Source organism: Giraffa tippelskirchi, chromosome 3, assembly GCF_054371585.1.
Source record: "Giraffa tippelskirchi isolate mGirTip1 chromosome 3, T2T-mGirTip1v1.2.pri, whole genome shotgun sequence".
Classification (NCBI taxonomy): Eukaryota; Metazoa; Chordata; class Mammalia; order Artiodactyla; family Giraffidae; genus Giraffa; species Giraffa tippelskirchi.
The window spans coordinates 90,070,655-90,086,100 of NC_137277.1; the positions used below are offsets into that span (position 1 = coordinate 90,070,655).

The 15,446-nt window shown below is 40.7% G+C and overlaps 1 protein-coding gene across 9 annotated transcripts in view; it reads left to right on the top strand.

Annotated features, from left to right (window-relative positions):
- Positions 1–15,446, top strand: part of STK39 (serine/threonine kinase 39) — a 316,521-nt gene that overhangs the window by 71,869 nt on the left and 229,206 nt on the right. For all 9 annotated transcript variants that reach the window (XR_014080206.1, XR_014080205.1, XM_081582614.1 and 6 more), the window contains 3 exons: positions 7,430–7,538; positions 10,750–10,891; positions 12,136–12,191. Coding sequence is in view for 7 of the 9 variants with exons in the window: in XM_081582614.1 (XP_081438740.1) it covers positions 7,430–7,538; positions 10,750–10,891; positions 12,136–12,191 (307 nt within the window). In the remaining 2 variants the exon portion in view is untranslated. The remainder of the gene's footprint in view (positions 1–7,429; positions 7,539–10,749; positions 10,892–12,135; positions 12,192–15,446) is intronic.

The following is a 15,446-nucleotide window of genomic DNA, read 5'->3' on the forward strand; positions in this document are numbered from 1 at the left end:
TATATTCATAAATAGTACAGGTCAGAATATTTGACTTAACTCTTCCTCGAGTAGGTTTTTCTTCCTATTGGTACTCTCGTTCTAAGAGAGGTAGGAGTTTGCTGTATATGTGCCATTTGATTTTTTATAATTAAAAATAACATTTTTCATGATTGAAAATGACAGTCCAAAAAAATATATTGCTTTTAGAACTTTGTCAGTCTTTCCCTTCCATTTCTTGGCTGACATTTGAAATCATTGAAGTTTATGGGTTTTTTCCTGTTTAAAAAAAAAAAAAAATTCAGCTACTTACAGTATTGGGTTATTTGTGAATATGGATGAGATTACCCTTCATAATGATGGTGATGTTACGGCAGTGCAAGCTGAACAATGACTTTCTGAAGTGTTTTCAATTAACCCGGTTACCCTCATATCATTTAAGGTGGCAGTCCAACCTTTTTTGGCACTAGGGACCTGTTTTGTGGAAGATAATTTTTCCATGGACTGGGGAGGTGGGGGGAGGATGGTTTCAGGATGATTCAAGCTCATTACATTTATTGTGCACTTTATTTCTATTATTATTGCATTGGCTCCACCTTAGATATCAGGCATTAGGACACAGAGGTAGGGGACCCCTGATAAAGAATTATTTAAATGCTTAGAGGGGCCTTGTTTACATTTTAAAGATATATTTGGTTATCGCTCACAATTGGAAATATACGTTTTATTTGATAGTATTCGTGGGTCACATCCCTGGAGCAGGAAATGGCAGCCCACTCCAGTATTCTTACCTGGAGAATCCCATGGACAGAGGAACCTGGCGGGCTGCATTCCGTGGGGTTGCAAAGAGTTGGACGCTACTGAAGTGACTTAGCATGTGGGTCATATATTTATTTTTAAGATTAAATTCCAGTGTGGAAATGTGCTTTTCCACAAATGGAAAATGTGGGAGGTCGATGTTCTCTCAGCATTCTGCTGAAAGAATTGATGCAGCTCAGTGCTTAACTGGAAAGCAGTGCTTTGCAAACTTGGCTGCACATTAGAATCACCTGGGAGCTTTTGAAAATTTTCATTCCCAGGCTGGGTCCTAAACCAATTTATATCAGTGTCTCAGGCTGAGATCCAGGTGTTGGTATTTTTTAAAGGTCCTGAGGCGATTCCACTGTGCAGCCAAGGTTGAGAACAACTACTTTAGAATAAAGTTAGAAATAGCACCTCCTCAGATTTAACTCCCAGGGACGGGGGAGCCTGGTGGGCTGCCATCTATGGGGTTGCACAGAGTCGGGCACGACTGAAGCGACGTAGCAGCAGCAGCAGATTTTAACTGCACGTGATGTTGGAACTTGGGTGGGTTTGATTTCTCAGCTAAGGCTGAATAGAATATTTTGCTACCAACATCAGATACAGAAGAATTTATTTAAGATTTAGCTAAGGTGTGAAAATATGCTAATTTGGTTAAGTATAGTTTAATATTTTGAATTCAGGATCCATTTAAAGCATTCCCTTTCATAAAAGAAATTTCTTTCCTTTTAGTGCTTTGTAAATCATATTGTCTTCAGGATGAAAGAAATGAGGCTTTAAGTTTTCCCTAATTCTTAGTCCTTCAAACTCTTTTTTGTTTCTCTTTGTTCTGAAAGCTTTGCATAAGTATATGTTTAGACGTCTTATTCCAAAAGCTTTTGAGGCAGTATTCCAAGATACATGAAATATGATAAGGTGGTATTAATATAAATTAAACACAGGGTGAACTAATAAGGGAAAACACAGGTGAGGATGATGTAGAGTTAGGAATGAAGCGAAAAATTCATGGCCCAGTTACCTGACCACGTGTCACAGGACACTTCTTGAGCCAGCAGGGCACAGAGCACATTTGTTAGGAGACCTTTCTTAGGGAAAGATGTGTGCTGCTGCTAAGGTCTGTCTCTGTGCCTCTGAGACTTAGTTGGGAACTTGGGACATTTGAGATTAGTGATCAGTGTGGGGATGCTCACTCGGAAAGAACTGAGACATCGAGAGGGTGACTTGCAACATTTCGCGTTAGGTGCTAGACCTTCTGCAAGGAGTTGTATAGATCTCATTTTGCTTATTTCACAACAGTTCTATGTAGATGGTGTTTTTTTTTTAAGTATTTAAAAAAATATGGAGTATAATTGCTTTACAGTGTCGTGTTAGTTTCTGCTGTACAACGGAGTGAATCAGCTACACGTATACATATATCCCCTCCCTCTTGGACCTCCCTTTCCCCCAACCAATCCCACCCCTCTAAGTCATCACAGAGCACTGAGCTGAGCTTACCATGCTTTATAGCGGGTTTCCAGTGGCATCATTAAGCTCATTTTACAGAAAAGGATACTGAGTCTCAAAGAGACTGGGTGTCCTGCCCAGGTAACCAGTCTGTGGTCCATGGCAAAGCCAAGCTTCCAGCCAGCTGTGACTTAGCATGTGGCCCTTCTTCAGTGGCTCCTATTTGCTCACATCCCTGTTAATCATGCTTCCTGCTTATTCTCAGTAATAGTAATAGGAGACAAAAATCTGGGGGGAGGTAGGACAAAATCCTGGAGAAGGCAGTGGCAACCCACTCCAGTACTCTTGCCTGGAGAATCCCATGGATGGAGGAGCCTGGTGGGCTGCCGTCTCTGTGGTCGCACAGAGTTGAACACGACTAAAGTGACTTAGCAGCAGCAGCAGAACAAAGTCCATGTAGCAATATTAGAAAATCGCTTATAAATATTTAAATTTGTTGTTCAGTTGCTTAGTCGTGTCCAACTCTTTGCGAACCCATGGGCTGCAGCACACCAGGTTTCCCTGTCATTCACCGCCTGCCAGAGCTTGCTCAAACTCATATCCATTGAGTTGGTGATGCCACCCAACCATCTCATCCTCTGTTGCCCTCTTCTCCTCCTTTGTTTCATGTAACAGGCACATGTTATGCCCTGTTTTGGCAAATTCGTCCAGGTTGGCGCAGCCGCAGTATGTGGGTGTCCCTCTTTGATCTGCCTGCCTCCCACGTCGCTCCCAGCAGAGATGCTGCTGTGACTGCCACTTTGGTGTTAGCAGATGGAGAGGCCTTTTACTCAAAAACCCATTTTAGGTTGGCTTTCCCACTCTTGTGAGATATCACTTGTGCTGCAAGATCAGATCCAACTCTTCAAGCCACAAGGAAGCTTAAATACTGTGCCGTAGCTTGGTTTGGCACTTGAAGTATCTGAGTCTGATTTCATGGTTCTATCAAGGGAGCCACTGAATTGTGTGTGTTCAGTCACTCAGTTGTGTCCGACACTTTGCGACCCCATGGACTGCAGCCTGTCAGGCTCCTCTGTCTATGAGGATTCTCCAGGCAAGAACAACACTGGAGTGTGTTGCCATACCCATGTTGATCTTCCCAACCCAGGGATTGAACCCAGATCCTCCCGCATTGCGGGTTGATTCTTTACCATCTGAGCCACCAGGGCAGCCCATGAATATTGGAGTGGGTAGCCTATCCCTTCTCCAGGGGATCTTCCCATCCCAGGAATCGACCTGGGGTCTCCTACATTGCAGGTGGATTCTTTACCAGCTGAGCTAATGACTATAGTTTTAGCTAATGTGTTGCCTGGGTTTCAGAGTTCTGTGCATTCTTCCAGTTTGACCTCATGCTTTTTTCTCCCTTTGAAGTTTTTACCGTTTCCTGTGGCTGTGAAATTCAAACCACTGTAATCCCACAGTCTCTGATTTCCAGCTTTGCCTCCTGCCCCTTCCACAAGGTCTCAGTCACCCTGGCAGCACCACTGGCCAGCTCTTCTCCTCTTCCAGCCCCTGGGCCTTGGTTGCAACCAGTTGTCTGTACTCCTTCCTTTCACATCCCCTCCACCCAAGGGCCTGTCTGCCTGCCTGCCTTCCGCCACTTTGTCATTTCAAGTCTGGTTTCTGGACCTGCAGCATCAGCAGCAGTTAGAAGCCTCAGGCCCCGCCGCAGACCTACTGGAACCGAATCTGCATTTTCACAGGGTTCACAGGTGATCTGTGTGCACATCCAGATTTGAGAAGCGCTGCTCTTAAGTCACACATCTTCCATGGATTGTGTCCTAAATAAGGGAATAGAAATGAACCCAGTCATTCTGTGGGAAGAATTTTTTTTTTCCCCATCCATTTATTCATCTCTGGGCAATACTTTGATCACTTCTAGGGATAGAAAGAAATGCATATGTTTGGGGATAAATGGCTTTACCTACCCATGTGGGTAAAGTTAAGGCATTGGGAAAAGCTTGGATAATTAGTTGATAGACTGTTCCAACAAGGAAGGATTCAAATAACAACCATCATCACTGTGTTGAAAGTTCTGTGGAAAGAATATTTGAATCCAGAAATAAGTTATATTTTTCAAATTGAAAAAAAAAAGTATATACAATTGTTTTGGCCTGTCTGGGCCTCTAGAACAAAGATGCCATAGACCAGGTGGCTTATAAACAAAGAAACTTGTTTCTCACCATTTTGGAGCTTGGCAGTCTGAGGTCAGGGTGCCAGCATGACTGGGTGGGTGCCCTCTCCCAAGCCACAGATTTCTCTGCTTCCTCATGTTGAGGAGGCAGTGAGCTGGTTCTCTGGGGTCTCTTTGATAAGGGCACTAATCTCATTCATGAAGGCTCTGCCGTCATGACTTAATCACCTCCCAACAGCCTCATTTCCTAGTCCCATGGATGTTTCAGGGACACAAGCATTCAGACCATAGCAAAATTATAAATACAGTTGACCCCTGAACAATGCAGATTTGAAATGTGGAGGTCCCTTTATACTCAATTTTTTTCAGCTTAAATACTGTAGCACTACACGATTACGGTTTGTTGACTCCAAGGACACTGAGGAAACAAACCATGGATACCTAGGGAGGATTTTCAACTGTGTGGAGGGTTGGTTGGTGCTTCTAATCCCCGTGTTGTTCAAGGGGCGATTGTGTAAAAATTTTGTATCTCTCTAAAAGGCAGCTAAACAAAAAGTTTATGTATAAACTAAATTAAGGAGTGGATAGGCCGCGTAACACCTATTTTTAACTTTTTAAAAGTGCATTTCTACCCTGTGGTGGAAATATTACTTAATATGGGGTTCAGTCAAAGTACAGGTCATTTCCCAAGGGAGAGTGACCAGTGTTTTTCCTTAAAGCAAGTTTCGTCATGTCTTTACACATTAGCCGCTCCACTGCATGGAAAGGCTGTGCAGTAAAATGGGTGGTATAGGAGTGGGGGACACGGACCCCTAACCAAGCGATAAAGAGGGCAGCGAGATGATGAGCGGTGAGACTGGCGCAAGTCCTGCCTCTCTTCTCGCAACCTACCTCTTCTTTGATCTACCCTTACTCTGCTCCTGCAGGTCTGTTAGTAGCAGCAGTATCTGTGTCTCTTCTTTCTTTCTTTTCTTTAAAAATCCTGAGGATTTTTAAATATCTGGCTGGTAATTTTAAGGCCCTGAATTTTGAGGGAATAGAATTTGGTAAGTTATATCCATATGCGATCTAAAAATAGTTTCTCCATAGGTTAATTAAAAGAGCCCCCTCATACCCTCGGGTCTCTCCCTCTCTCACACACACACCCACACAGTTGTTCACTGCTGTATCAGAGAACTTGATCCCCAGATAGGAAGTGATACTGGCCATCTAAATACAAAGGTCTTAAAAAAAATGTGTTTTTCCAGGCTCTGACCCACTTTGCTTCCATGCAAAAGAATTTCCTTTCATAAGAGCACCAGTTGTTGACTATATGCTTTAATGATTTAAAAGTTTGGTGTTAGAAAACTAGAAAGGCGTTCATTTACATTGGATATAAAACTGAGAATGTAGAACACCCATACTTTGAAGAAACATTGTTCTCATTTCTGTGAACAGCAGGAGCATCTGTTTAAACTGGACCCTACCTAGAGCTGCAGGCCTTCAAAGTGGGCCATGCCCACAAGGAGCAGATGCTGGCCACCTGAAATAGGGGTGCTGGGCAACGTTCCAGTTCTCCTTCAGAATGTCTAACGGTGTTGAAACCTAACACTCGAAACAGATGGAAACTAGACCGCAGGTTTTAGATCTTCTTCAAAGGACAAAAGGTGCAGAATCGAAAAGTGTTAGATTTAGAAAACCTGTGATCAGTTAAATGGATTAGGAAAATGATGATGGGAAAGTGTTATTGTATAATGAAAGGAAAGTAGACAAATGGGTGATTTTATTTTTTCTTACGAGTTTATCCATGATAAAAAGCACTTAAATAAACATATGTGTTGAGATGTGTGTATATGTTACATGTCATGATATTTAGGCCAAGTTAATTGACACGTAGGGTTGTCTTAGTAATTTGAAGATTAAAACAAGACTGGATATATAAAGGTAATGTACAGATGCACAAATATACTTTTATTTCATCATAAATACATAATCATATAAATGAGGTTTCTGTGATGACTTAGGCTATTCTGGTGGCTTTTGGTCAGCACCTTGAAATTGAGGTATGCTGGTTTGATACCTTTGATTGAGGGTCAGCATTCGACTGACAATTTTTATAGGAGTCACCTGACCTGGCAATAGCAAACCAAAACCAATATGATCTGGAGTATTGCAGAAAAATGTGTCTTATGGAAGTTGCTCATTTGTTTGATTTCAGAGCTTCGTGGTTTCGTCTCTTGATAAAACTCTTTCCTCTGCAGCAGTGTTTTCTAAGCAATGACCCACAAAGCATTATTTTCCTGCATTGTTAATATGGATTCAACTATGACAGCTTATCTACCTCAGGACTTCTCAGAGCCTTTGACAGTACTAATATAGTCTGTGATGCTTTTAAAGTGAGATAGAGTATCTGATGTTTTCCAAGCTTATTTCATTTTACCAGCTGAGCCTCCCACCTCTACTTTTCTTTTTTCCTTGATGGGATATCTCCCATGGAAGATAATTTGGACAATGATACTCTAGCATTTTTATATGTAGTTTTTCATTTACCGTCTTAGCAGCCCTGAGAAACAGAAACAACTCTGTTGTCCTTTTTTGGGTGAGGGAGGCTCTAAGAACCACTAGAGTTCAGGTTGGCGCCTAGACTTAGGTCTTCTAGTAGCTCACCCATCTTTCCTCTTTGTTGATGCTTTCAGTTCAGGTTAGAGACACTTATCCCATATGGCGGGCAGGGGAGGAGGGTTATGTGGGCTGTGTGCTGATCTGAAGTTCCTCTGACCCTCAGCTGGTCCACAGAGCTCTGTGGTCGCCTAATTCTAGAGACCTCCGTAATTCTAGGGAGGCCTTCCTAATTCTAGCAAGCAGATGTTGCGATTGAGGGAGGTAATTCTCATGTGTTTTATATAAAATAATGATCTAGGCAGCCCCACCCCCTCACCCTCGCCCAGGTGTGCCATAAGTAGGAACGTTACCCAAACACTCAACCAGGTTCGCTTGTTTTTACGTCCCGGTTTTCACCCAATGGTACTATGTCATGTTTTGCTCTTTTTATAGAAAGAAATTCAAGCCATGAGTCAGTGCAGCCATCCCAACGTAGTGACCTATTACACCTCTTTTGTGGTAAAAGACGAACTTTGGCTGGTCATGAAATTACTCAGTGGAGGTAAGTGGGTTTTTTCATTATTTGCTTGTTTTTTTCTTTTTTCCGTTTGTGTGAGTCAGCATATTGAATAAGATTTCAGATTTGATCCCCTCCCTCCTGTATTTAAAAGTTTTCTTGGTTCATTATTTGCCTAGAGAGTAAAGTCTGGGCTTCTTCATGTTCATATTCAAAGCCTTTCATAATTCACCTTGACTCCTGGAGTATCTGTGTCCTCTTCTACCCCAGCCTTCTTGGTGTGGGTGAGACTTCCCAAAAGTCTTCTGCTCTCCGAGGTCTCTCTGCTGCTCCTCAGCCCTGGATGTCCGTCTGTCCTTCTCCATGTACTCATGTCCTGAAAGACTTCATCATCTCTACAGCCACCCCTTTGTCTCTTCAGAAAAGTTAACCAGGCCTTTCTCTTTTAAAGCATTCATTCTTAACATTATTCAAGTCTGTCACACCTTGTAATGTAACAAATTATTTCACTGCTGTTTGTTAAAAAGGTCTGTGCTGATGGAAATGTTCTGTGCTGTGCTCCAGTTTCTTCTGGTGGCTCAAGTATTTGACACGTGGCTAGTGTTACTGAGGGACTGAATTTCTATTCAATTTTAATCAGCTTTGTTTAAATAACCTCAGGTAGCCAGTGGCTACAGTATTGGACAGGGTATTTTCAGATTGTGGGTTTCATGAAAGAAAACGTGGGAAGGGGAAGGAACTTTATCCCTCCAGCCTCAGATCAAAGAAGTTAAAAAAAGCCACAGATAAGAGTCAGACATGACTGAGCAACTGAACTGAATATAATTTGTAAGATACTTTCCCATTCTCATATTTTTTTTTTTTTCTTTTCATCTTCTAACCTCACTGTTTGATAGGGAAGGATCGTCATCACGGCTAGTTTCCTTGAATGCTTTCTCCATGGTTAGATCCCTTGCAAGGTGATTTATTGCCTTATTTCATGTAATCTGGGCAACGAAGGTGATTTATGACCTTATTTCATGTAATCCAGGCAACACCCTTGAATGGCAGGTGTCATCATCCGTGTTTTTCAGAAAGTACACAAGAGCCCAAGAGAATTAGGCAGCTTGCCCAAGGTCACACACGTCATAACTGTTGATGCTAGGAGCTGTGGACCTACAAGCCACACTGCCCTGCAAGTATCATCACCTTCATTGTATAGATCCAAAAATTGGAGCTGAGAAAGCACAAGCATACCCAACACCCAGCATCCCTTCCTCTCTGTATATCCGTCTTTCTGAGATACGAAGTATGTTAGGAGCAGGGGAGAACATAGGGTAGGGCCTGGATGCAGTCAGAACGGACAGAGTTGGATTGATACTGTTGAGCCCACTTTTATTTGCAAGCCCAATTCAGCTAAGACTGAATCAGGGAAGCATCTCAATTTTTTTTTTTTTCTTAAGAAGAAACTGTCTTAGATCCAGCAAGGCCCTGCCATGAGATGATGAAGGCATTGTAATTGCCTCGGGTTTGCTTGTGTAAGTCTCGGTAGGGAGCCCGGGAGAACTTAGTTCGGTTCCGTTCCCGGTCTTGTCAGTCCTATTAGTCATTGTTTCCTTGAATGCCAGCTCTGGTTTTTAATTAAAAAGGAAAAGAGAAAAAGGAAGCCCTTGGAGCTGACTGCAGTGTTGAGCCTCAGGACTGCATCTTGGACTACTGAGGGTGGTGCTCTATCAATGATGATCTTAGCCAGGTCTCTTCCTGTGGGGTCCACTAAGGAAACAAGAAATTCTGGTAACCTGGGACCTTGCAGGTTTTACTTCCTCTCTTTATTTTTAATCCCAATTACTTTTTATAAGCTTGAAAGTATCCCCTGTGCCCTTCCTTGTGGACTGGATAGAAAATTTCATTGTCTTTTAAAAGGAATTAAATTTAGCCTTCCCAGGCTTTAGGTAAGAGGAACAAGTTTTAAACAGGTTTCCACAGGTAAGGGGAATGTGGGCAGACATGGCCCACTTTTCTTTCAGCAGTCCAGAAATGCATGGGTGTGTGCATGCTAAGTCCCTTCAGTCATGTCTGCCTCTTTGCAACCCCTGAACTGTAGCCCACCAGGCTCCTCTGTCCAAGGGATTCTCGAGGCAAGAATACCAGAGTGGGTTGCTGTGCCTTCCTCCAGGAGATCTTCCCAACTGAGGGATTGTACCAGAGTCTCTTATGTCTCCTGCATTGGCAGGTGTGTTCTTTACCAATAGTGCCACCTGGAAAGCCCCAGAAATGCATCCATACCTGGTATGGTATATCCTTATAAGATTAAAAAATAAAATGCTTTTGGAAGTGTTATTTCTAAATAATCCAAAAATCCAAGAGTCAGCCAATAAAGAGATGTTTTGTTTCTCTCAGAGGGGGGAACTATGCATTTGTTTTCTTCTTATACTATTTTATCACATCAGATCTCTTAATGAGGGGCAGGTGGCTAGTCTGCTGTAGTAATACCTGATGGGGAAACTCAATCCTCCTAGTTAATCAGAGAGAGCCTGGAGCCAAACTCAGGTCCTGAGGTGAGCTATTTGGTAACTCTTCAGAAATGTTGAACCTCCAGGTAATTATGGCTCTTAAAATGCCCAGGAGGTTTAGAATATTAATTCACATGTGTTGAAACATGAATTGAGAGTGCCAAGGATACTAATCTGTTTATAGTAACAAAGTAGTATGCATTTATTTCTTTATTATTAAACTCAGTGCATCAGTGTCAAGTAAATGGAATAAAGATTGCATAGAGTCACAGAAAGGAGTCTTCTAGTTATAAGCAGGGGTCTCTAGAAGCAATGTACTTTCTTCTCGCTTCTGCTACCTGTGTCTTAGGGGTTACAGAAGAACTGTGCTTCTTTCTCTCAGCAGTTCCCTGCTGTCTTTCCCCCTGACTTCCTGTTCTTTTCTTTTTATGCTTAGACATCCCGAACCTCCTTTTAATCTGTAACCAATTGCATGTCTTGGGGAAAGGGACTAACTGTGCAGTGGCCATGCACAGGCTTCTGCTTCTTGACCCAGGACCCCTCTCATTAAGTTCAGCAGGATGTGTGCTTGCAGAGTTGGATTTAATGTTTTTCTGGCCATGGGCTGCCATGCAGTTGTTTGTATGCCTTGGGAATATTTGTGCTAAATAAACAAAAAAAAATATTTTGATGTTCTCACTTAGTTTTTTAAATAGGGAGCCCTGTTCTGGAAAGATCATGAAGGTGCTTATACAGTTGTTTAATTCTTCTGTCTGTCCACTTAGGTTCAATGTTGGATATCATAAAATACATAGTCAATCGAGGAGAACATAAGAACGGAGTTCTGGAAGAGGCAATAATAGCAACAATTCTTAAAGAAGTTTTGGAAGGCTTAGACTATCTACACAGAAATGGTCAGATTCACAGGTATGGCCTCTGCAGAGGTGTTTCAATTCAGCTGTTCGTATCTTCAGTCCTAGTTAGTAGAGAATGTTAAGGAAACACACCTCACAGTTAAGCATTGATATATTTCTTACTTGCATGTGTATGCTCAGTCGTTGTGTCTAGCTCTTTGCAACCCCATGGACTAAAGCCCACAAGCCTCCCCTTCCGTATGATTTTCAAGGCAAGAGTAGTGGAGTGAGTTGCCATTTCCTTCTCCAGGAGGTCTTCCCAACCCAGGGATTGAACCCATGCTTCCTGAGTCTCCTGCATTGGCAGGTGGACGGATTCTTTACCACTGAGCCACCTAGGAAGCCCCATTTCTAACTTAGGTCGGCATCTCTAGCTTTATAACGCAGGCAAGAGTGTTCCAAACATGTAATATGTTAATTATTTTTGACATAGTGGTAGAAGAGGAGGAGAGGCACTAATTTCATCTCTTTTGAGACATGCAATGCTAATTCTTTAAATAGTGAAATAGCATAGAATGCGAGCACTTGATGTTTCAAATGGGTTAGTGTTACTTGGGCTCTTAGGAATAGTTGCAAGTAAACAACCATTAACCATAATACTAATATTTGTAATTCCCCTGCCCTGAACTATGAGTCAACTGTATAGTTTATGATATTTACCATGTCTTTTAATGATTAGGAGAATACTACATTAGAAATCAAACTTGTAAATTGTCATTTTTCTTAAGTGTTAAGGCTACTGAGCACAAATTTTATATAGTGAAGAAATATAGACTATTATAATTAGTATTTGTAATCAGTATTTCCCCAGAGAAGAGACTGATCAAATCCATTGTCTAAGAGTCTGATGGGTTTGATTTGAAATTGTACCACAGACAAATTTAAGTTGAAGTAAAGCAGTTTTACATAGACTGGGCTTTAATTCTTGATAAAATGATAGTATTGTGAGTATGTGGACAATCTCTAATTCTGTAACATAAAGTATCTACTCACTATTATTTTAATTATATCTGGGTAATAATATCACAAAACTAAGTGTTATTAATATAAAACCCTGACCATCCTTCAGGAGCAAACTATAAAATCACAGTGTACCCTTGTAACTTTTACATTTTGTTTTACAAATATTATATTTGTAAAATAATAATTATGTCAAACAGCTAAATTATATGATATGTTTTAAAATCTCCCTGAGTGAATTAATGCAATATATTGTCTGTACTCTAAGCATTAAATTCTCTGTCTTTTTCCTAATAGGGATTTGAAAGCTGGTAATATTCTTCTGGGTGAAGATGGTTCAGTACAAATAGCAGGTAAAGCTGACAAAGATAAAGCATTCTCTGCTTGTTTATGGAAGTGTTACAGCTTCAAAGAATGTAGAGTCCTTCCTAAGAAATGAATAAATGCATGTAGTCTGTTTTTTTTTTTACTTGATGTATAGTTGATGTACAATGGTATGTAAATTGCAGACATACAATGTAGTGATTCACAATTTTTAAAGTTAATATTCCATTTGTAGTTATTATAAAATACTGGCTATGTTCCCTGTGTTGTATAGTATATCAACAGTATACTGTATAGTTATATACAGTATAGTTATATAGTAGTAGTTTGTTTTATACATAATGGTTTGTACCTCTTATATTGCCCCTTCCCACTTCCCTCTCCTTAGTGGTAACCACTAGTTTGTTCTATCTCTAAGTCTGCTTCTTTTCAGTTATATTCAGTAGTTTGTTTTATTTTTTAGATTCTGCATACAAGTGATACCATACAGATTTTTGTCTTTCTCTGACTTATTTCACTTTTAGCATAATGCCCTCTAAGTCCATCCATGTTGTTACAAATGGCAACATTCTTTCGTTCTTTAGAATGGCGGAGTAGAATTCCATTGTAGGTACCCTAGTATTTGGGCTGCCGCCTTATTGAATGTTTGGATCTGAGGTATAACATGTTTTCCTATTGTTTTGATAAATCTTTGTTAGATCTTCCTATGAATTGCTGTTTTAGAACACGGCCTTTTAATAAAGGACAATTTTAATTTTATTTTCTACCTTCCAGATTGAATAATGATGATATTTGTATAAATGCAAGAAGCACTTTTGAGAGTTTTTTTGAATGAGTTTGAAAGTTTACAACATTGTACACATTAGTTTTAAGCCCTTTATTTCTCAAGTGATGGCTGAAAGATTTGTGAACTCTTGAAATCTAGGGCTTATTTTACTCTCAAATTTGACCCTTCATGGCAGTTCTTGACAGTTGATGGGCCTGGCAGTGCAGTAAAGATCAAATGACAGAATTGACAGGAGCCGTCTCCATGTAGAACTTCTCATTTTGTTAATGCTCCTAGAATAGCCTGAAAGGCCTGGGATAAAATGTAGCCATGTCCATATCCACTCTTGTTTTATCCCTCTTCTGTGAAGGGCTATCTCAGCCATCCTCTCAACCAGCAGCTCTTTGGGCATTTTTGGCTCCACAGTCCCCTCTCTGTACTAGACTGTCCCCATCATTACAGGATGTTCAGCCTTCTGGCTTCCAGGCATGAAATATCACTAGCAGCACATCCTAGCAATATCCGTGATGACAGTCAATCACCGATCTGGCTTGTGTTATTGAAGAAATGTTAAACATTTAGTTAGTCTGATCTGCTTCTATTTGAGTTGGACTGGAAGAGTCTTACCTTCTAGGATAGGTTTAAAGTCTTTGCATATCTAGTTATTAGAATGAAATGAATGGCAGTCTTTGGTCTCACTCTTGTTTCTAGACAGATCTGAGGATCTGGGGATATTATTCGAAATGTGAGAGGTCAGCAGAAAACAAACACGCCCCGAACACAAAGGATGAGCATTGAGTCATCTCTTTGATTCGTTGTGCCCCTTCTCTGGGTACCAGAGGACCAGTCAGGTGATGTCCCATCCTGTATAGTGAGCACGATGCTGACCTTAGGCTCTGCATTTACTTAGGTACACTTACAGAGACCATTACCGAGGAGTTTTTTGTTTTTTTTTTTTTAAAGAAAAGATGTTTTGAAAATATAAAAAGGAAACTGAGAATTTGTTTGAGATCAAATATTTCTTCCCTAGGGAGCTAATAATGGCAATGTTATCTTTTATTAGTCCTCTCTTTTGACAAGATTAATTTAGTCGAGTTTAAGACCACTGGGGAGGCACTCAGTGTGTCAGTTAAGCACAAGGCTTTGGAATCAAACAGGCCTGATTTAATACCCACTGTACAACCTGGGGCAAATCACTGCCTCTCTAAGCCTCAGTTTCCACATCTGTGAGATTGTGATGATATTGCCTGTCATTCTCAAAGACAGGGACTTCTGTGCAGCTACTCAATGGTAGGATTCAAGCCCCTGTAAGTGCAATACAGTATGTTTTGGAAAGTTACAGAGTATTCTAGGTGGAGAGGAGATGTCAGTTTGCAATGGGGAGGTATTTCTATATAAACATTTTTTGTTAAATTGTCTAAAAAGATCCTGGAAGAAAGGACCTTAATCTTTAAGACTCCAGTGGATTGATAAGAATTTTTAATTTAAAAGAAATACACACATTTATACATCATTTTGTACTCATGATTTTGTATTCTCTGTTTTAAAGAGGATCTTTCAAATTGTCTAAACTTTATGTCCCGTGTAACCTGGATCCACCCCTGCTTACTGTTTTGGCAGTAAGTAAATAAATGTGAGAAATGGTTAGTGTGACCCTCAAAATGGGCAATAGACAGAAAAACAGTATAGGCTTATTTATTGTGGTAGCAAAAGATTAGGAACAGCTGAGGTGTCCTGGTTAAGTAGGTTTATGGTATATCTATACTATGGAAGACCCACCGATGGAGAATGAAAAGTTCTCTGTACACCAATGGGGGGAAAATCACCAGGTTATGTGGTTAAGTGAACACAAGGTGAAATACTATGTATATAATATGCCACCTTTTGTGAAAGAAATGGAGAGAAATAATATCTCTGTATATTTGTGCAAAGGAATATTAGAAGTATAATGGCAGTGGGGGTGGTAGAGTATATACCTTTTAAAACATTTTGAATTTTGAACCATGTCAAAATATGACCTAGTAAAACAAATGACTCAACAAACTTAATGAACTGTCAATAAATCAAAGCCATTTTAGAAGCCATTATGAAAGTTGTCAAATGTAGCCCAAAGTTGAGAAGAGTAGGAAGAATCCTCTGGTATCCATCCCCTGGCTTCAGTACTCAGCAGTCTTTGGCCAATTCTCAATTCATCTCTCATTCCCCTCCCTGCTTTGGAGACTCTTATCATTATTGATGCTGACTTTTGCTCTTGAGCCAAGTTAGTCCTTTCTATATGCACATATTGTCCTTCCTTTAGAGAGTGGCCTTTATCCCACAGGCTAGGGGCATTATGAAGAAAAGACTTCAACTAAACAAGTGAAAAAGATGTGTGAACAAAAGCTTCGAACCTTCCAGCATCAGATAGTCTAGTTGTTAAGAAGAGGATCTCTGAGATCAGCTGGCTTGGTTGAGGGCTTCCCTAGTAGCTCAGCTGGTAAAGAATCTGCCTGCAATGCAGGAGACCTGGGTTTAATTC